Source organism: Rhopalosiphum padi, chromosome 4 (genome assembly GCF_020882245.1).
Source record: "Rhopalosiphum padi isolate XX-2018 chromosome 4, ASM2088224v1, whole genome shotgun sequence".
Lineage (NCBI taxonomy): Eukaryota > Metazoa > Arthropoda > Insecta > Hemiptera > Aphididae > Rhopalosiphum > Rhopalosiphum padi.
In genome coordinates, this window is record NC_083600.1 from 29,844,130 (window position 1) to 29,868,904 (window position 24,775).

Sequence of the window (24,775 nt, forward strand, 5' to 3'; positions counted from 1 at the left end):
ATTCGGCGACGCGTGGGAACTTTATCGCGCGATAAAATGTGTCATTCATACAAATAAATAAATTGTTGGATGATGATCAATGAGGTATCATTATTGTTTATTGATTTTTATTAGGTAGGTACCTAGTTTGGCAATTTGTATAATATAATATATATTAATATTGAATTGTAAAGGCAAGGTAATAGTGAATAAAACAAAATTATTCGTATGATAACACGATGATAATATATGACCATTAAAAATACACTTGACTTCGATTAGTACACAAAACATAATATAAATATAATATCGTGTTAAACTCTGATATATTTTATTATTCCGTAGACAGGTTCTTTACTATTCAGTTCATTAAATTGTAAATTACCACGGTGACAATAACGAATAACGTGATTAGTGTTTCATAGAATCTATACTATTAGGTACCTATCTATATATCATATCCTATACCTATACTATATTTTATATTCATTGAAACTCATAAAACCTATAAACTACCACACAAAATATATATTTATCTTTACGTCATATTATAATAATTTCAATATTTACCCAATTCAAATTTTGATAGTGTTCCGCAACTTTTAGTATTTAGCTATTTATAGTAATACGCCGTGAGGAAAATAAGTTTGAAAACCACACTAGCTCAAACACTTAAAGCAAATATTACAATGCGTACATAGTACATACTACCAACTATACCTATTTATACCTATTGAATAATTATTGATTTTGTAATTTTTGTTAACTACCCACACCACAAGATGTAATTAATAAAATGATTTAAATGTTCATATTATACATAAACATTTTTATAGATTTTTATTACAAATACATGTTTGATACACGACTACTAAAATAGGTTAAAAAACTTATAGTGTTATAACTGGATTAATTTCGTATATAATTTTACTATATTATGTATGTTTCAGTGTTAGTATATAAACCTGATAATAATTTTTATCTTTTGTTATGTGTGGTTTAGTTATAAATACCTGTTGAACGAGGTAATGAAGTTACAATTATCTCACGATATTAAATTATAGTAGACGCATATAAATAGGGCTTATGATGAGTATGCTTTATTATAATGTGAATTGTCATGTTTTTTGTATATAGGCATATTCGAGATTATAATAACTTAAGCTTTATTTTTAAATTTTTGAAGAATTATAAAAGTTATCTACATTAACAAAATTTGGTTTTTAATTTATTTCAGTACATTATTTCTATAGTTAAATTTACCCATTAATCATTAATAGTAATTATGGATATAGGTATAATATAATTAGTACAATTATTATAGTTCACTAAACTTATTTTTTAATTTATATTAAATTAAAAATGACTAACATAGGATAAGCGAACTGAATATGTATTTATAGTGAATGGGTTCATTTGCATAATTACTAACCTACATGATGTCATGATGTATATAAAATACTATGAAAATAGTATAGAAATAAAACATAATATAAACTAAAAACTTGTAAGATTTGATTTTGTGATTTTTAAATAGCATTGTCCTATTTTTCAACATTTTTATATATTTATTATAGTTATTTTTATCAATATTATGTTTTATATGTGATTCTATACATTTTTACACAAAATAATTTATATTTTTTTTCAATTTAATACACTTTTATCCAATAATTCATGTACTTATTTTAAATCTATTCCTAATTATTATATCTCTAAATCTGTGGTTATTTATTTATATCTTTTTGTTTTTTTTGTCACAAAAAATAGATATATTCATGTGTATCCTCGCCCTTCTTATAGTTCTTAATATTCGAGTATTGGAGTAGGTATATTATTATTATATATTTTTCAATGTAAACAATTTATAAATAAAATAAGATCTCGCAATAGTATCAATATAAAACTTTCAAAAAATATATTATTAACTTATTTAGAAAAAAATAAACTATTAACTGCATTTATATAATTTGTACTAATAATAATAATAATACTTCCATGCTTTGTTATAAAACATAATGGCAATGTTCTCTGTGTTATGCTATTATGGAGTATTGTGTCTCAAGTAAATCTCTCGTAATAAATAAAACGGCGTAATTTTCGCTTATATTCTTATAACGATAACGGCCGATCCGTATACTGCACGTGTAAATGTAAAATATTACGTATAATATACCTACTTACTAACGAGCCGTATTTTGTTTATTTAATTCAATACACGAAAAAAAGAAAACCGACAACCGTGTTAACATTGAAAACCTGGAATCAAAACAAATTCACTACAACAATAATATTCTCAAACGGACGAGTGTCGTAGTCATCATAAATATTATTATTTTGTATATTTTTATTTTCCCAGCCGAGTGGTTTCATCCACGCATCTGATGCGAATAGACTATAATATAGCCTGGGTTACTCTAATCGTACTCTTATGAAAAATAAAATAAAATAGTGCCATAGATCGCGTAAAATTACATTCTATTAAATGACCAGATGTACGTAGTTATATATATATAAATATAAAGTGTATAATGTATATTAAAGTATAATCGTACGGACATGTAGGTATACGCGCGCGACTAGACATGTACCTATTTTTATATTATGTAGGTACCTACCTATATAGATATAAACTTAAGACCTGGGTACAAGGTAGACACCAACTATATTATGTATTATATATATATATACGTCCCTGACAAACGATTTATATAATTTCTCTTTTACTTTTGTTTCTCGTTTGTAACGCGCAAGCATGCTGCTGCTGCAGCTGTATGTAGGTAAGTCGCAGTGTACACTGATAGAGTGGCTCGTCGCAACACCGTGTTATTATTGTTATAGTATTGTTTATTATATATTATATTGTTATTACGTTTTCGGGCAAAACAATCATTAAAAAGTCATAAGCGTCGTTACCTACCACCATACGTCTCATATACATATACGCGACTCTTATATACATTAAATTATACATTTAGTGAGAATATTGTGTGTGTGTGTGTGTGTATGCGTGCGCGCACGCTCGCGTTTATACGGTTCGATGCGAAACACCTGTAGTATGACGAAAAGACGAGATTGAATATAACAAATATTATACAGGATGATTCATCAAGCATGCTCACCTACTTTTTCTTTTTCAATAATGCAGTTATTCAAAATCTGATTTTTGGAATTTTAAAATATAGGTACTTAAACAAGAACATATTTTCGAATTCTTGAGATTTTTTAAAGTACACAATAATAAAGAGTATTATATTAATCTATCAACATTTATAATTTGTAAAAATGGTCCAATTGATATAATAAACACTAGATCCAATATTACATCTGATTTATGTTTTTATATAACCTCTTTTAAGAGTAATTATTCTTAGCATAAACATTTTAATGAGTTCTTACATTTAATTATTCACAATTATTCACTAAATAATTTACACAAAAAGGAAGGGTATTTGTTTGAAAAACAGAAGTTTGTATCGCCATCACGGAATTACATGACTCCTCTAATAGAACAAGACATCCTATGAACTCATGAAGCAGATATTTAGATATATATTTAAAAATTACAAGTCATAAATTGAATAAATTCATTTTCAAATTGATAAATAGGTGTAAACATACTCAGGGTGAATCACCCTGTACAAACATAATAATATAATATATATGGGACGGATCGGGCGATTTATAAAGAGGTCGTTCGTCGCCGCCACGTTAAATGATTATAAGAATTAGAGATGGTCCGACGCCGATAACAGTATACACACCGCCGTGAGTACGCTCGCGCGATTATTATTATTATAGGGCTTGGCTGGGCGCGCGGTTTTGATCGGCTCGCGATATACGCACTCGTCTGCAGTGCACTCCTCTAGCCTATGTGTATTGTAAATCGTCCGCCTCCCCCACGACCGGTCGACCGTATGGGCGTACCCGACACAACGATATATACGCGAACATATAGTTACCCGTATTTAACTGTACCTAGGCGCTAGGGTGCTAATTATTAGTATTTTTAGATATATACTAAATATATATATATTATAACTCAGGTATAAGTACGCGCTTTGTGTATGTGTTTTTTTGTTTCGTCGTCCTCTTTCCACGGATTTCAGGTCAGTTCCGGGCGTATCGTGTGAGCAGACAAGCTATGCACGATGGACTTATTATAGTAGACCAGGTAGTTATCTAATAGAGACTAATAAGTAATATTAATATTATGAGCAAAAGCTAAGTTTGTTCGGGAGAGAATAAGTGCAAATAACCCTAAAATATTGGAAGGAACTTAAGTACCAAACACATTTTAGAGGAAACAGACTCTCACCACCACTTTCAAAGACCGTATAGTATATACCATCTCTACATTACATTTGATATACCTAGTATTAATTAATAAAACTAAGTTTATTATAATAATGTATTTAAATCAATTATATTAAGTTAACATCCTACGCAAAACAATTCATTTATATATTTAATAGTAAGTAATATAATAATGATTAATAATCATACTAGCCATTCAATGAAAATGTACGCTTGTTTCAGCATATTTATTTAAAATAGTACCTATCATTATTAAGGACAACATCATCTCTTTCGATGCACGCATAAATGATAATTTACAAGTCCAATAGTCTATTCCTATATTGTGGTACGTGTTCATGATTTTTAATTATTATTATTTTAAGATAATCACAGGATTCGAAGTGTTAAATTACTCAAATTCATGAGATCTAAGCACCCTTATTAGCACCCTTGCAGCGATTTGCGCCAATAAATATACGTATACCGTATACGCCGTTGCGAAGTGTCGTTTGCTGTACTGTTAAACTTGAAATTTATAATAATATTATACGCGTTGTTATACACACTGATATAGTGGTATCATAATATTATATAGGTACCACCTGTAAAAACCAACGGCAACTACGACGAATCCGACGATTTTATACATCTATATATATCACAATATACAGTACTTATTAGTTATTTGTAGACGTCGGAAACGCGTGCGAGCGTTATGATTTAATGTATATAATTTCCGTTTTATTGCCGACTGGTGAAAAAAATACATACTTACATAGTAACGGGCGTCGTTTCAATTCGTTAGGAACTTTGGAAAAAAAAATAATGATATCGTTTCGGTGCCGCCGCGTACGATACACAAGCGCCTTGAATACTATTATAACACGAGACGCGTATTATACTTAGTAAACTACGCCTGTACGTATACGGGCGGGTAGGGAAGAGGAAAAAATTACAATATAGCGTTTGATTGTTTCGAATGATTCTCTTCGCGGGAACAAACGCCAAACGCTCAACACTAAATATCGTCGATATACTCGTGTTGCATTAATTTCGAACACAGCGCGTTATTAAAACTGTAATAATAATAATAATAATAATAATATTATATACCTACCTGTTTGATATTTTTTTTCTCCTTTTGGAATGCGGACGGTCCGCCGAAAATGTCCGTATTATATACCTGCAGTGTACAGACGGACGGAAAAGTAAAAATAATAACTCTTGTATTGAGAGAAAAAAAATTATCATTATTATTATTAGGATCGCCGCGGCCGGGGCTACCGGAGAACTGAATTCCAGAAATGCTCGAGTGAGTGTGTGTGTAACAAGCAATTATAAATATTTCTCGTTTTGCCGCGTCCCGCGTGTATAATATTATATTATAATAGGTACACGTCCTGTCCTTTCGTATGTGGCCGATTTATTATTACAGGCATACGTATTGTATACATATTATGATATACCTATAATATATGTGTATATTCAGTCCAGCCCCCAACATCACGCGCGCGCGTAATTCGGTGCCGAGCGCACGTACGCCCGTTAATTACAAAAAAAAAAAAAAAAATGGGGAGAAGGAAGGAAAGAAAAAAACACTTCATATATAAGCAATAAATGAATCGACGGAAACCGTATTTTAAAATATAAATTACCAATATTATACACGTATAATATATGCTGCGCGATGAATACGCGTGCCCGGCGTGTTTTTCGCTCAGCTTCACGTTAACGTATCAGTATTTTCATTATAAGATGATCAAAAATGGCATAAATAACTTATAACTTATAAGAACGTTACAATTACTTACATGATGAGTTTCTTAATAAAAAATATTAAAGTATTCCTACTTAAATTTAATTAACAAAATAACATAACATCGCCAATTATTGTTTATTACTTCTTTAGGTATGCCTTATAAGTATGTAAACTCATCGGCAATAATAATTATTATAAAAAAAAAATGAATTTAAAAAACATCGTACTGTAAAATTTTGATTAATATATTTTATATACGTCTATGTATGTACGAGTAGTACGTAGTAAGTATTGAAATATATTTCAATAAATTATATCAAAATCTTTAGTTAATTATTTTACTGCAGTATATAGCTGGTATATTATATTATTATATGATAATAGGGTGTACTTGGTAAATTATTTTTTAATTTTGATTATTGATTCGATCTTATATACCCTGATCTATATAATATAGTATAACGTTGTAAACAATGAAACAACGCAAATTATGCAATATTTTTGTAAAGGCAATAATAATATAAGCTAGCATACTATTATTATTATTATTTAAAAACAATTTATCAATTTTCGTGTAAAATGTTTGAAAAAAGCTACAATCGCGGCTTAGTACATTGGATATTATAAATGCTGTATATTGCCGTAAATATTATATATTATAATATTATGTCCTCTGCGGTATCTATATCTCTTTCCCCTCATCTCGATAATAATAATAATTAAATTGTTGTTATATGCGCGTCCACCCCAATTATTTTATTAATCGTTAATTAACTTCTACATATAATATGATGTATTATAAATGACGACGATACATTATATTATAGGTATAATGATTATCCGTAGAGGGTTTTAACACACACACATACACTTCTAAAGTGTATCGTAACGCGAGATTAGCTGTGCTTTGGTGTATAATATATATTATAATAAATATAATATTACAATTCACAATAATAATTACCACGTCGTGAAAACGATCGTAATTTCGAGATTCGAGTAAAATTCGTATATTATATTATATTCTTAAATAATTATTACGTTTTTCGTACCCAAATTATGTACCGTAGATATTTTTATGTATAGGTACCTCCACCTATACGTACCTATATAATATAAATATGTTTTTCTTACACGCTAATTATTATTATCGCCGCGTTAAATACCGTCGCTGGCCGCATTATACTATACGACGAAGCTATGTTATATTATAATATGTATATCATAATAATATCGTGTACTTACATCACGGTTGTTGTTTCACGGTCGTTATACCTATATATGCCCACAACATATACATATATATATATATATATATATATATATATAATATCATGCATACTATACAACCGCATATATACGACGACCGTAATTACGGGGTTTTCGACTTAACGACATGCGCTCATATACGTATATAGTCGCAGAGTGGCGTGGACGTGGCTAAATATTATTTTAATATTTTACTTTTTTCTCGCAGGTAACTTGTGACCGAAAGTCGAACACGAAACATCCCCACCACCACCACCTGCAGCTGTTGCCGTGCCGTCGACGAGATTGACATGACTTTCAGATGCGTGCCGGCTTTTCAGCCGCTATCGTCAGGCGCCGATTGCGCTGCTCCGTGGGTGAGTACCAGACTACTTATATAATAATATGACATTATAAAATGTTATATTGTAGGTCCGTAGGTGTTAGTATAATTTGTTCGAGATCATTGTTTTTTCATAAACCGCAATTTTCATTTGTTGTAGTAGCATTCGTATAATACCTAAGTCTTTAAGGTATAGGTCTATAGGTACCCTCCAATAATATTATAGCATGTGTTTTAAGCTGACCTTTAAGTGCAATAATTGATGATCTATCAAATTGTATAAATATTTCGAAATGGTTAAGTTCTACTATTTCTTTTTATTATGGTAGTCAGGTAGTATATAGAAGTCGATAAAGTGTGTTTTTTCTTATACATGGAATTAACATCCCACAATGTCGACAATGCTATATATTATATAATTGATTTTATTAGTATGTATATATACGCCGAATTTTAATATAATATAATTAAATTAGTCAATTCATATTTTTATTGAATTTTTATTTGAAGATTTGATTTTTATAATTTTCACAACCTTTAATAATTATACTATTTATACTAACAAAAAATAAATTGTATGATTAAAATTGTATGGACGTATATGGTATAATACTACTAGCTACTATCAGACTATTCTATATAGTAAACCACCAGATACACAACACCGTTTGCCTGATGTTAGCAAATATTAAATGGGAAACGGCTCGGGACTAAAATCTACTTAGGTATACACTATACAGCGCGAAAACACATTATTATTTTCAATCATATAATATATATATATATATAATATATTATTTATTATATATTGAATGAACATTATTGCCAAAAGTAAATCCGACCGTCGTTGTGATCTTCGCCTCCGCCCCGATGACGGCGGCGGGATGGATTCAAAAATAATAAAAACCATATATATAATAATGTAATATATTATGCCCTAGTAAGGTACTGCTGCAGTATATATATTTCTGTGCGTTGGCCATTTACGTCGAGGCGGCCGATATATAGACCCTATGATTATAAATCTGACCGAATATACGGTTTTTTTTTCATTTTTCGTTATTATACGTATATTATTATATAACATTATATTATATACACACTCGCGACTCGCCCCTCTTTTATATTATTTTGTGCACGCTATATATTACAATGTGATGTGCTACGCAGGACGCATCATATGTTATATTTTTTGCGTATTTATCACTCGTACGAATCTCCGAGTGGGTTAGATGTACGGCTGCTGCTGCAGTGTGTGTTCGGTGTGTCGAGCCCAAGGTCCCGCGTTAACCCACAATTATAACCCGTATAATGTACCCAAGTGTACATTATTATTATATAAACAGCTTTATAGCTATATATCGTAGCAACATCCATGTGCCCTGGTATTCGCGCGTGACGTGAAAATAGGTACACCACCCATGTATAATTCTAGTATATGGTACTACAGACTATATAATATAGTACCGTATAATCGTCCCGTCTGAAGAGTCGCAAAACCCATTATTTTGGTCATTGCAGGAACGCGGCGACCGTGTGGTTAAACGACCGAAACGATCTCAGCAGCAGCACTATAACGTTTATATTATATTCGAATTCGGTTGTTTTAAAAACGTATTACAAATGTTTACAGAAATTGAAAAATCTATTGCTTTACCAATATATATCATGCAAAAAAAAAAAAAAAAACTTCACCACATTAAAACGATTTAAAAATCTATCAAATTGCGTACACCGCTAACGATCATTTCGACCAATTTTAATAAAAAATCTATTATAACTATAATATAAAGACTATCTATGTTGTAAAAAATTGAAAATACACTCCCTTGCATCCAGAAAATAACGCCTGCACTGTTTTAATAGAATTGCACATCTATAGTGTATCAACAAATGAACACAATAGGTATACTATATTATACGTATTATAACTTTCGCCGTATTATACAAATTAGAACATGATTTCTTCGTCAATGGTCTTATAACTTTATAAGATATAACCCAAATTAATTTATTTTATTTTTCAAATAAACTCCAATTTGTAGTAACTATATATGTACATATTTTAAACGTTATAATAATGTTACGATGGATTATAATAAATCTATATGATATTTTGGATAGTATTAAAGACATATAATTTGTGCGTTTGTATATACCAAATTAACTTACCTGCAGTTACCAGTGTTACCACTATACATTTACATGATTAACAATAATAAGTACGGTAAACAATAAATTTCATCAGCATTAATTATAAAATTTCCTTTCAGTTTTATTTGTTTGTAGAAGCCCTAAAGGCTATAGGCAAGGGGTCTACGTGTTTATAGGTGTTGATTAACTTTTAAATGCATTAATGCTTATGTGATGACAGGTTATAACTTAAACTTTTTGATACTTCCATCATAAAAACGGATGTTGATGTAAAAATAAAGTTTAATATACTCACATTTTATGAAACAATAAAAAAATGTTCAAACAAAATACTTATAGATATACCTTTTTTAAATAAATTATCGTTATAGGTACGCATTTTGATCTTATATATGTATAATTTTAGAAAAAATATTTTATCTTATAAATAGATCCGATTGGGGTTTTTTATAATAAACTTCATAACTAGGTATAAAGATTTTGGTCCCAAATTTCAAAAATAGCATGAATTAAGTCCGGACATATTTTATCTAGGTATATGATGAGTTGAGTCCAGCCTATTAGCCTTACCTGCAAAAGACACCACGTAGGGGTTGGATAGAAAGTTTTCCATAAATTATTTTTTTTTTGTCACATAAATGTAACAGTCAGCTGATTTAAAAAATATTAAAATATAAAATTATTATTCAATTAGCAATTTTTTTTTTTACCTTTTTGTATGTATACAATTATTATAAAATTAGCTTTAAATGTTTTGTTTTATTCATTTTATCGTTAATAGTTAGTAAATATTTACAATATAGTTTAAATTATGGAAGAAATTTAAAACACGCTGCCCGGTTATGCCGTTTATCGTTAGATATATGACGTAATTAAACTTGAGTTTTGTAATTAAGATAAAATATTACCGTGAACCCAACTCGTGTATATTTTACACGATCAACTATTACGGGACCCAAATCAAGTTTTCCAAGATTTTATAATTTGTTCTTTACAGTGCGAAAAAGGTGTTATTTTGTGTTCATTGTTTGCACATTTTTTAACATTCATTAGATACGTCTCTTGCACGGAGTTGTGGCGCGCTCTATTTATAAGTTTATTCACTATTGTTTAGTGCTGCATTCAAGCGGAGATTTCTTTATATATATTAGTATACACATAAGCCCGACAGATAGCGCTTAATATCTATTTTTATATTTTCGATTTTGGATTCAATATATACAATAGATATTTTTGATAAATAATCTTGTTCTAAATTTTTAATTGACGTATCTCCATACATTAAAAACTTTTCAAGTAACTAGTAAGCTAATAATACCTTTAATATATTAATAATAAAAACAAATAATAACTATCATTGTTAAGTTATTCTTATCAAAATTCACAAATAATGGAGTTCAGACAATTCTTATTTTATCAAAAGGTTAATAATAATAAATTTCCGATTGAAGTGGTAATAATATTTAATGATAAGTACCTACCTATTTTTATTTCAATTAAAATACAAACACATCTACATTGGATTTTTATTTATTATGATAATTGCAAATGAGGCACATATTTTTTAAGCAATTTTTTTTATGTATACTATTACTGTAAATTTAAATTTTTTATCGTTTCAAAAACAATATTTTTTTGTTTTTTGTCTTTTATAAAAAAAATTTTAAATTATTTTTATGATCAATTAAAAATTATAATTTATAATAACAATAGTTACACCGATAAAAGTCATTGATACATTAGTATTCTGTGTGAACTTACTTCATAATTCTCAAAAAAAAATACGTCCTAAGGTTTGAGTGAAAATATAGTGCTAGCTATAATATAATACTGATTGTACGAGTATATACATGTTATATGCGTATGCCTATATTACTTGATTTCAATTTATATCTTAAGTATAATAGGTACTTACATACAAACTAGTTAAAATTTCAGTTTGGTATATTTATTATCAATACTTTCATATTAGTATTATATTAGATATTTTTAGTTCTTACCTGTTACCTCGTGCTTATACATAGGTAGAGCCGTAGTGGTAATCCTAGAACTCATCTTTACTTTCTAGTTTCTACTGTCTAGTTGTAAAATTTATTAGTTCCCATGTATTATAGATAAATCAATTTTAATAAAGATTTTCTGAGAAATATGCATGTATTTATTAAATGCCGTTTTGCCATGTCACTGCATAGGTAATTGGAAATCGCGTAATTTATTAATTTTTATTAAGAAAAGTATTAAAAACTACCAGACTATACTTAACTTTTCTATAAATTCTGAATACATTTATATAATAAACTTATTAAGTATATAGTCTTAATAGATCTATAAGTCATATAGACAACAGTTGACTCAATTTAAAATTTTTTTTTTTTTAAAAACTTTTTAATCTTTTATAAACAGAACAATAATATAGGTGCATTATAGAAAGTATATATTATATTATAAATAACATATATTCATCATTTAAATGTATCTAACCATTCTAGCCTGATAGCGAATATTTCTCAAGTATTGCAATAATAATGTTATAAATTAGAATAATATATAATAATATACACTATTTCACGTATGTATATTAGTGCTTTGTGTTAAATAGTTTTGATAACAAAGATATTGTGCTGCGGCAATAATTTTATTAGAATTAAAATTTATAAATTTATTAGTATAGTCTTTGACTTTTGACTAAACTTAAAAGTTACAAAAATCACAATTTGAATAATTTAATATTAAAGAAAAAATAGGGGTGGTCATGATTGATGAATCACCCTGTATACGATGCGCATAATATGAAGAATGCAGAATAAAACATTTTATCGGTTTCCATCAATATTATAATATATAATATAATATAGTCGATCAAGTATAAGTACGTATAAAATAATAATATATTGTGCTGCTACCGTCGTCGCCGACACACGTATTTATACCTATATAATGCCTGTATAAAAACAGTATAGTATAAATAATCGCCAATCGGATTTTCTATGGGAACTCGCAGAAGGTTCAGCGCATACAACTTTCTACTCTAAATATTTGCATGCGTAAAATCAATATAAATTATAATAATACATATTCGTGTATGCAGGTATAAATAAAACAACTTGAACGTCTATCCACGCGACAAACTAAAACAAAACTTGGACGGAATAATTTCGGTTTTTTTTTCGTTAATCATCGTTTCGAAAACTTTCCTACCTATCCAATATGATTTAAGTGATTTATATATATATATATATATATATATTCGTATAATATTGTCTCTATCACATCTAGAATACTTCGTACTATTCATTATTGCACCTCATTAATTTGCAGTCTCTGTAACTATATATTATACATTAGATAGGCTGAAATTAAAATGATTTATGTATTTTTGGATAACACGACACGAGACGACTGTAAGAGAGTATCAATTATTAAGGCGATATTTCACTGCTATTATACTTTGTAACATACGTCGTTTTTCGTAGTTTTGGTAATCTGGGTTTGGTAGGTACATCTATGTGTATTGAGTACTATGTTTGGTATTGGTTATGGATAAGAATATGTTTAGTGGTAGTACGTAAGCGCTGTGATTACATACCAATTGAGTTGGAATTTTTTCAATTTTACGGTAACCTGAGTGTTATAAATTGATGGATAACATGAATTAACCAATCACTGCGGAGTATCATTTCACATGGTCCACACGAAATACCCGAACATGGCAGCAGTAGATACATGTCTTAAAGTATTTATTAAGCCCATATTTTTATAATAATAAACATTTTGATTTGTATGGACACATAGAAAAAATGAAATATTAAATAAAGACGTTTATTTCGTTCTCAGATTGTAGGTATCTTAAGTTTTATTTTACACAGGTAAAATACGTATATTGTTCATTAATATGTTAAACACTTTACACTATAGAAGGTCCATGTCCTTGCCTCCTCGGCACCACCCAATCAAAATTTCTAGTTCAAATTCGGAGGGTTTTGATTGTGTTCTATTATGTATGCTGGTTTGTGCTACAATATCCTTTGTGCTCAATATATTCCAAAGTTATTATTCGCAATTTTTACTAGGTAGTCTTGAGAACACGCTGACACCGGTCAAATAAAATCTCATGTTTCTCATGTTAAGACACGGGGAGATTTTATTCGTATTTCATTTGTACTTGTTATGTTCCCGACACCAACCAACATCCGAGGTAAATTACAAATAACATTGGAAGGAATTGAATACAAAATAAGGAATATTCAGCACAAACCAGCATAGATGCCAAATAGATTACAAATGGAAGTCTTGTATTAGAATTTGAAGTTTCAATTGACGGAGACTGCGGACCTTGCTGTACAACCGTTAAAATTCAAAATAATTTTAAAGTTAAATCTGACATATAAGATAACAGTGGATTCGAGAACGGCGTCACCTATATATACGTAATAGTACCTACCTACGTGAACGGAGATTTTTTTTATGGAATAACATACGACGCACCTACAAAATATGAAGTTAGAAAATATACACTTAGATGATAAATAAGTTGAATTCTACCTATATAGCATTATCCAAAATATCGAGTGTTCTGTCAAAATACTCGCCCTGTATAGTTTCATCATTCGTTTCCGATACTCATTTCGTTTAGTGTGAGTATGCGACAACGTATAGCATCATAATTCATAATACATATTTTATTACACTGTTATTGTATTGTCTTGCGTAAAGCCGTTGTAGCGCCGCGTCGGTCAGGTAAGGTAAACCTCCGATGCATTTCCGTGAGCGAGGGGGAGAGCTTGAAATGTTTATGAGATGCAATCAATGTTCAAGTTATAATACATAATACATATATGCATATGTTTATGTATACATATAGTTAGGCACTTTGAGTGAAGATATGTTCAAGTATATAATATGTATATTGTTATATATATATATATATATATATGTGTGTGTTACAAGTATTGAAGTATATAATGTATATTAAGCGTGTACGCATGTTATAGATTATTATTATTATACATAATACCTATAAGTGGCAATACGGTGAGCGTTGTAGGTACGCAATAAATGCCATTATATATACGATATTATTATTATAATATGGTCGGTGTAAACGCGCGCACACGGATTATGCGCAAAACGCTATAAAACGACGTAAAAATATAATGTAGGTATTATATTATGTGCGTATATATATATATATTATGTTAAGTATTAAAAAAATTCTCGCGGCGCCATAATTTATACGGCAGTGCAATAAAAAAAATTCCATCGGTAGTTATCGCGGGTAGGCTGCAGCGTACTTGCATCGCGTATACCTATAATATATAATGCGTGATATATATTATAGTAGTTATACAGTGTGTCTCATCGCATTTGTCATCGTGCACATCCGCCTCCTACCCATACTTTTTAAATGTACAAAATTATATTTAAATTCCTATACATAACGGAAAATGAATATTATGGGCGGATTCGAATTTTGAAATATTTACATAAATTATACCCATATGAGATTTGTCTAATGTATATTATATATAATCAATTAATCATATATGATATATAATTATTAATTAATACCATTTCGATATTATATAGTATAGTGATTAGTTTTCTAAATGGTATTTCAAAAACGTAAAATAGAAAAAAAATTATCGAAGGGGACACATAACGCGGTGAGACACTGTATAAACGTATTACGTGATGCTTTGTAGCTGCTCCACTCTGACCCGGCGTGACGCCAATCCATGTAGATATAGACCCAGTTGTGGCGTTTTTAACGCACAGCTACTGTGCATTATTTACGTCATGTATAATTCATGCCGGTATATAATAATAATGCATAATAGTCATAATACACATATGCGTGTGATATTATTAGATTATAATATATAGGTACCTATAATATTATGTACTGCTGCCATTACAGCGCGGTTGGATATAGCTCACGACGAAAGTCGATAAATTAAAAAATACTAGATTTATTCGTTAAATTATTATTATTACTCGAGACATATAAGTATATGAGTATATAAATTGCGAAATATATATTATAATATACAAAATAAGTAACATAACTTACTAGATACGTATGTATACGTATGGATTTATCATCTATCTGTTTAACTGATGAACACGCCAATTTGTATTAGTCAATAATTGAGGTAATAGTTTCGACGGGAACTTTCCAGCAGTACTAAGAATTTTAATGAAGACAGTAACCTGCGGACTGCAATCATACCGCACATAGACAATAACCATGGTAGAAGCATCTTCGACCACGGTTACTGTAACATCGGCCATATTGGTTATCTGCAGGTACCATAACCTGTGGTATGTTGTAACGTAACCACAACATTTTTCCTCAGTTATATTTATACTTTATAGAAAAATTATTGTTGACGTTCGGCCATTTTCTCCACGTCCGTTTTCCATCTGATTCTCGATCAATCCATTTTTTCACTAGTGCGCGTAGTAAGAGTATAATAGTGTAGTACTACGATATTCCGATGATACTGTAATATTATCTTGTACGTTTGATTTGCGAGCTTCGTTTTTTTAATAAGACGAATAGCGTCACAGATTTACCGAAAATGTACTTACCGAAGGGGCGGTACGCCAAGGTAAGATGCACATTATACTACATCAGTCATCAATATACAATTATGTTCAATGTAGATAAAAATATAGGCTTTAATTTCATATACGACCAATCCACAATCACTCTTTACAGTTTATTGTATCTAAGTGATACATAACTACATTTGTATAAGAATATAAATACTTATGTAAAACCTGGAATCTTAAAACCCTAGTTTCCTAATTTCCTAATCGTTAAGATGCTTTTTGATTTAGCATAATATAATAGTTTCTAATACATTATGATTAATTATGATGATATTAGTTGCTCTCATTGTAATTACGTATAACTACTCGTATATGTTACGTGTATATTATATATTATAAGTTAGAAAAATTCAAATTTTTATTTTAATGCATACAGTCGTTTTTTTTTAGATTATGCTCTTTTCAATTTATATTTATCATTAAGGTAACCAAAAAGACTCTAAACATATAGGTATATTATACATTTTAACCCATGTACTGCATTTACATTTACTGTATTTTTCCATCTAGTGATACCTATTTAATAAATACTTAGTATTAAATACCACTAATTACTTAAAACAAAAAACAGTATAATATTGCTGTATAACATGCCAAATTTACAATATAGCTCAACTATAGATAATACCATCGATCGGTAAACCTTTGGTTTTATTATCTATGTATGTTGATTTTAAGCGCGAATTTAACGATACAACTGTAATCAATAATAATATTTTATTTACCTATTTAATTGTTTTCATCGTGTAGGTACCTACTATGGAATAGCATTTGTATTCAAGAAGCTCGTATAAAAACACGTTAACGATCATTTTTATCTGTTGACGACGGTCAAATTGCGTGTGCGATAAATAAATTATTATTTGATTATACCTATCCAGTACCACGAATAGCTCGTTGTATTCATGTTGGCAATAGCAATCATAATATTATTCTCGCGGACAACCATAATAATCATACTGTGTTGATATCAAAATGTGCTCAATCGGCAATTGAGTTTTTTTTACCTATATAGTGTTAGTGTATATATTATAATAATAATAATAATTATTATTTTACGTTTATCCATGTATATGTGTAATATGTATAAACGCTTTCTCTGCAGCCTTATTATTTTAAAATTTACATAAATTGTATAAATATTATATATATATACGTTATGGTCATACAATTCAAATCCACCTACCCACGACTTGAAAATATAGATAAATAGCTGACATTGTGTTACAGAAAAGACTGTTTTATCGTTTCAAATTTAAACTTACATTTATCGTATCGATTATAATAATTATTATTATTTTCTATACTCATACCGTGTATAGGTGGTACAAATATACCATAATAATGATATTATAATACTGAAATACAGTATTCGACGTCCATTGGACGGAATATAGTAATTATTAATGTTTGTGTTTAATTTAGCCAGGGTTAACGGTGCACCATCGTATACAACGGTGACGGGTCGCGCGAGTGGGGTTATGAAAAATGGGTGCACGTCAAAACCGTGCGTGGGCAGAGGTGGCAGTAGGTATACATGATTTGTTATAATCGTATATAATGGTAATAACATATAGATATATCATATATAAAAACTCCGCCGAAATAATCATTATAATACACTTCACGTGTATAAAATAACGTGATCGACTATAATATAACGGTTGAAAATGATCGCTAGCATATAAACACTGATTATTAGCAAACTTGTTATTAACAAAATTTAGCACTTTTAATAGTGAAACTAGTAAATTTAATTAATTCAGATGTTTTTCTCATGTTTTTTAATTACTACATAGAAAAAATCACCTGAGTTTGGTCGAAATATGTAAAAAAAAATATATTTATTTAACAAGTTTTTGCAGATTTTCAGACTGAGCATATAATACTGTGAGTTTTCTTAATTCAACATATTTTTTTTTTTTTGTAACTTAATAACTTATACAGTTATATTATGGACAGATTAATAATCCACCAATATGATCATACTGATCAAATAGGTATGATAATAACTAATAAGTATATGTTATGTATGTTTTAAGTTTTGATGATAAATACCAAATCACTGTTTTTCGTTATTATTATTTTTATAATAGGTAGGTACATTAAATTTGCTTTGTTTTGTTGCCAATCAGAAATAATAGAAATTTTTTACTAAGCCCGTAGTGAAAATTGAACTGTACCTATCATATCAACACTATTTATTTTTTTCGCCCAATGCTGTACGTACATAGTTATATTTATACTTGAATGTACTGTAGCGCCAGCGCTAGATGGTGCAAACATTGTATATTATGTTCGACCATGTGACATATTGTCTGCGATACAACAATACGTGTGCTTACATACTGTTACGAGATTCACGAAATTACATTAGTCGTTTACTAAATAAGACATATAGCAGTTATTACAACGGCGCGAAGATCTAAAGAACACTACCCATCGACGTTACTAGTTCACGTATATATCCACGAGATTATTGCGAAATTTGATGGGAATAAATCGCTGATCCTTTGTATTGAATCGATAAAAGACTCATATTGTCATTATTATTTGATAAATGGGACAAGGAAAATATACAGCGTGTAACCGGCGGCAGCGGCGGCGGCGTCGATGGCGGCCTAGTTTTGGCTTTCCGTGAGGTCATAACATGTACCATGTACGTACAATATTTATACGTGTGTATAATACGTCTCCACGAGTTCGTTTTGACGACCACTGAACGGCGGCGAACAGGTGAGCGAGCGCGCGCGCACACACACATAATACTTATATTGTATGTTATCATCTCTCCCTCTCTTTCAATCACTGCTCTGTCTCTGTATCTTTCTCGGGCCTCACCACATGTACTACGACCACCTCAAACACACTCGATAATGGTATCGTATGTGTGTATGCGCGCGTTCGTGTGGTTCCGGCGCCCGGGGTGGAGGAAGAGAATGTACTTGAGTGTGTGTGTGTGTGTGTGCGCGCGCGCGCGCGCTCAAACGTCGCCTACGACACGATACGTACCTACTACGAAAACCTGTTGGATGCTGTTTGACCTGGACCCGAACAAACATCGATAGCGCCGTGGCCGTCACCACGAGTTACTATGGTATAATCGTACGAGTGTGTGCGTAGTAGTGTATGGCATATTATGATACCCGACAAAATCGCTACAACTATCGATTGTTGTACGCGAATATAACGCACATCGATATATCGTTGCGGTTATACGACGGAGACAGGTAAAACCGCTTCAGGGCCAAACCGTACACATAGCTCCGAGCCTTCCGCCGGTGACCACTCTAGTTTTTTTTCTGTATATTTTTGTTTTTATTATTATTATTATTTTTTATCATTTTATCGTATCATATTTACGTATAACCACCTAATCTTCGTGTTCCGATCACGTTGTCAGAAACAACCCTCTTTCACTCATTAATCGTATAATATCATACACCTATAACCAGCTCTACCCCGGTTGATGGCCACGTGACATTAGTATAATGTGACGTCATAAGTCGCTATGAACATCAAAGACATACTGGTCATGGACGGCGACGAAGGTTCAATGGACAACCACGGCGGCGACGTTACCATCATCAACAACAACAATAACAACAACGAAAACTGCAGTGACAGTGACAACGCGAAACGGTGTAAGAGGGAAATCGTTGAAGACGGAGGGTCTCTGTCCCCGCTGCATTTGCAGCGCCATGAAAATAGCTTGTACTTGCGGCATCGACAACAGAACGATCGACTGGATGAACCGGAAGAAGAGGACCTGAGGCAATCAGACGACGAGGTACGTGTCGTTGCTGCGATGATCTCCGATAATCTATTATCGTGTTACGTGTGTATTATACACACATATATATATCACTCATACCGCCCCTCCAATTTATCTCAATTATATCCTCCCCTTCCTCTTCTACCCTCAACCACTTATTTGTCAATAGCGTTTGATCAGTGTGTGTATATACTATATATATTTAAATATATTTAAAACATTTGTTTGTAGTTCTAGCAGGTCGAATCACACTCTGTAAAATATAATATACTATAGAACTCGGGGTTTTTATTTTAAATTATATATATTTTTGTTTCCGACAGTAAGTTTTATGCAAATTATATAATGCGTGAATTCTTTAATACTCATTTATCGAAATCTAATCGCGATCTGCCGTTATTACTGCTGTTCCGAACTACAGTGAAAGGCTTTATATGCATGAACTCTGCACGATATCTCTGCCACCTCCGCCGTCGCGCTTGGGCATGCCGATGAGAAATATAAACTATTATCGTTTTTACATTGGCTCTTGTTGTAGAAACAAGTTAGTCGTTAATTCATTTTCAACATTTTTATTTTTAAAAAATGTTTATTTAACGTAAATTTTTCGTATGTATTTAGATTAATTCACGCCATCTGGTGCGAATCCGATACCTGGTAGAAAAAAATTATATTACGTATATTATTTATTCAAATCAGTAAATCGACGTGGTTTTAAAATAAAGATTTAGTCTGTAGGTAAATATCAATAAATAAGTAACCAGTATATTAAATGAACAAAAATAGTTATCAGGATTTGCTTTTTCTGTTGTTTCTAATGTATGGCCGGGAAACCAATTAAGATAGTTCAGCTACCAAAGTTATTGAAAGATCTTTAGCCGTCAGAGGTCTCTTTGACGCTGCTCGAGTACACTGCATGGAAGTGATCTTTTGTTGCACCCCAATTATTTTAGATTGTTATGCTTTATACTTAACTGCTGTTGGATATATCATACCATATGAATAATAAAATAAATAAATAATCTGAATATTACGCATATTATATCTTATGTATTTAACATTTGATATAAAAAGCTATACTAATTCTCGGCGTACCTATTCGTGTTGTGTTTAATTGCAATGACCGGGAGACTTTAACAGCCGGTGATGATTTTACGCATATTATTCAAATCGTTTTTATTTTGCAGTATTAACACATTTATTGTAGACACAGGGACCTAAATTATAATGCGTCTTCGTAAGTGATTTCATATGACTGTTATATTAAAACTATATTACATTTTTTTTAAAACATTATTGATGAATGACATTATAAACACTTATTGTATAGGAGTGTTATATTATTATGTTTCTAAAAAAAATTATAACTCTCGTTTGAAACGAATTTGCTATGCTTAACTAGCTAAAAACTACAGTTTATTCATACTTCATATCAAAGCAGACTGCATTTGGTTTTCTAGAAATCTTACAAACGCGATAGACGATAGTCTTAGAGGTCAGAGTTTACAGCCATTCCGTTATTTCAATATTCAATTATCGAATCGACTGCAGTGTTTACAGTATACCTACGTAGTACGTGTACACATATGGTTATAGGCATGTATATTGCTGATATTATACCTATTATCGAAAAACATGAAAAAATAATAGTATAAATTAGAAAAATATATATGATTTCTGTGTGGTGTTTTTATTTTTTTTTAATTGACAATTTAGGTCCTTAAAGTCCCCGCCCTTGTAGAAAGTCTGTCTCGTTAGGTTGTTGGCGCAAATATTCATCTGACAACGTCGACTTTGCTGTCCAACCATTAAATCTACTTGTGTGTATGTACGCATGTAGGGAAAGTTCCTGTTTTAAATTCAGCGCCATTTATCAAAACGACATCGTTCGAGTATCAATGACCGTTCTGCAACCGTAACGGCAATGAAGTACGAACTGTCAAGGTCTCGAGGTTCACCGAGTAAAATCCTGTGTATAACTTTATAGATAGTCTCCGGTACTTCTGCATGCATTTTTAAAATTTCAAAATAATATGTGTTCTTTGGGTGTCTATTAAATAAGTGTTTCCAGATTTGCATTAGATTTTTTTTTTATCTATACACGCACACTGCTTCTAAAAAAACAATATAGTTTTATTAAACGCATATAAATATGTTTGAAGTGTATTGAAAACACTTCATTTATAAATTGAATTGAATATATACATATATAATGCTTCAAGGTCTACAAATATTTATAACTTTTTTTAAGACCCCATTTATAGGTTACCTATTATAGTCCTAAAAAACCTAAAATAGATACCAACATTAAGTTATATAATATATTAGTAGAAAATAATTATGGTAGATTGAATACGGACCATTCGAATTTTTTTTTGTCGTATAAAACCATTAAGGCACAATAAAATCCTGTTGTATCCAACAGGGATACATAAACTCCCAGACCCAAAACGAAAAAATGTTGTCCTTGGACTGACTTCCGTTTCATTCAAAACAACAATGAAAAAATGCCTATTCTAACAAATTATCCTGTATGAAAAAATATATACAAGTAAATCAATGATGTGAAATCTTTTTCCAAGAAACATTCTTTTAACGTGGGTTTAAAATTACAATTGATCCAAGTAAAGTAAAATATATGAATTCTTATTGTGATTGTATTGATGATATTCTAACATTTACAACTGTATCGAGTATTGACTTCTCATTATAAATATTACTATGAATATATTATTATTTATTAACGCATTAAAAATCACATAAAATGAGTATTCTGTAATAATTTAATTTATTTTATATCATTTTTTTTAATACCAACGTATACCTACTACAAATCAACGACAGTGATATACTGGTATTATGTTCGATGTATCAGTATATTGGTACACATTACACCATACACTCGTATTTCCTTATTATACGTAATTTTTTTTTTCATGACTTTTTGGTGTTATTAGTGACAGTAGTCATATAACTGACATTTTTCCACATTCTTTCTGCTGTACACAATTGAAATAATTAAAATATTTCCTCTGAATAAAAATCATTCACGGTGTCATAAATAACGGGTGTTTAATAATAATGGGGCGTATTGAATTGCGGTGTGTACATATAGATAGGCACGCGCCACGAACTTATTATACTATATGCATCCCAAACGTTTGCGCACCAACGCACTTGTACACATTTACGTTGAAATTGAATACAATATTTTTTTTAAAAATGAGTACGGTCTTTAAATTAGCGTGTTTTATTTTTCTCTCCATATCGAATCAATTGCACTCACGTTCGTTCCCACATCATCCATTGCCGGCGGTGACCCTTTTACTGCGAAATCGACCTGAGTGACCTTTTTTGTGCGACCATGATCTGAAAAACTTCCATCGTGACATTTCTAGTCATCTCTTTTAAACCAACGAAACGTTCCATTATGTAGCGACGCTTAGATGCGTATATATAATTAACGTATGCTACCACTATAATATGTATATATATACGCGTATACAGGAAGACGAGAATATAAGTAATGTTGCACTAAGTACGTCAAGTACTATAATATACTATATTACACATACACACACAAATATATATATGGCAATGGGACAACTATACGTATATATACACATTCCAAGTGAACTGTGGGAGTGAATATCTGGAATTTAGAAAGCGCTGATGCGCGCGCGCGCGCTAGTTGCAGCAATTGGCGGAAAATCTAAAACGAAACACTTCGATTTATGTATAGGCGTAAAATAATATAAGTACGAGTGGTGCACGCGACTTTGACTTTATACGTTGTCCGAAAAGAAAACGTCAGCCGACGATGATGATTTCGCCTTATCGTTCGATGCTGCTAACGGTAAAACGGTAAACTGCTAACTCGATGTCTGGTAAAATGAAATTCTGAGAACACTGCAGACCATCATGCATCGTGGAATTTGAAATCACACAATTTTCGTCGACATTTGTTGATGTTTTTTTTTATCCGTTTGACTGTCCTATTTTCGGCTCTCTTTGAAAACTGCCTGGTCTGTAAGTGACTTTTTTTTTCGGGTTTCGTGTGTTTCGATTAGGGGAAAATGGCAGAGCGGAATCTTTGGCGTCTGTCTCGGACAACGAGGAAATCTGAAAGCACACGATAGAATCTGAAGAATGTGAAAAACGACCACATTAACCAATTGTTACCGTAGTAGTACAATAATGGCTCCTTGTTTCGCTGCCTGCTGCTTGTTCTTACATTACAATGTATACCTACTGGTCCTATATATATTGGTTTAACATTATCAGCGTGAACTTATGTGCGCAGAATTATTAAATGAGTTTAGCCATATAGATACAGTATCTATATATTAACTATTAGGTTGTTATAAGTATTCATCATATAATATTAGTGTTGCAATATCGTCCCATAAGTTTACAAGACCCATTAAAAAAACAAGAACAATTTGATGGCTGATCAGTTTAATGATTTGCACGTTAATAGGATACAACTATAGTAAATAATAATAACTATCAATAAAAGGAGAAAATATTTTTATGCGTATTTATCCTTCTCTAGGTGATTTTTAATTGTTAGTTAAACCTGACAGACTTACAACGAAAAACA

The 24,775-nt window shown here is 30.8% G+C and overlaps 1 protein-coding gene across 5 annotated transcripts in view; it reads left to right on the plus strand.

The window, feature by feature from the left end:
• The window catches only part of LOC132928536 (transcription factor AP-2-epsilon), a 168,253-nt gene that overhangs the window by 81,978 nt on the left and 61,500 nt on the right, over nt 1–24,775 (plus strand). For 4 of the 5 annotated variants that reach the window (XM_060993289.1, XM_060993292.1, XM_060993290.1 and 1 more), the window contains one exon: nt 7,515–7,662. In XM_060993289.1, coding sequence (XP_060849272.1) covers nt 7,597–7,662 — 66 coding nt within the window. In that variant the 5' untranslated portion in view covers nt 7,515–7,596. Of the gene's footprint in view, nt 1–7,514; nt 7,663–19,633; nt 20,188–24,775 lie in introns of those variants that run through there. The other variant, XM_060993287.1, reaches the window with a different exon arrangement.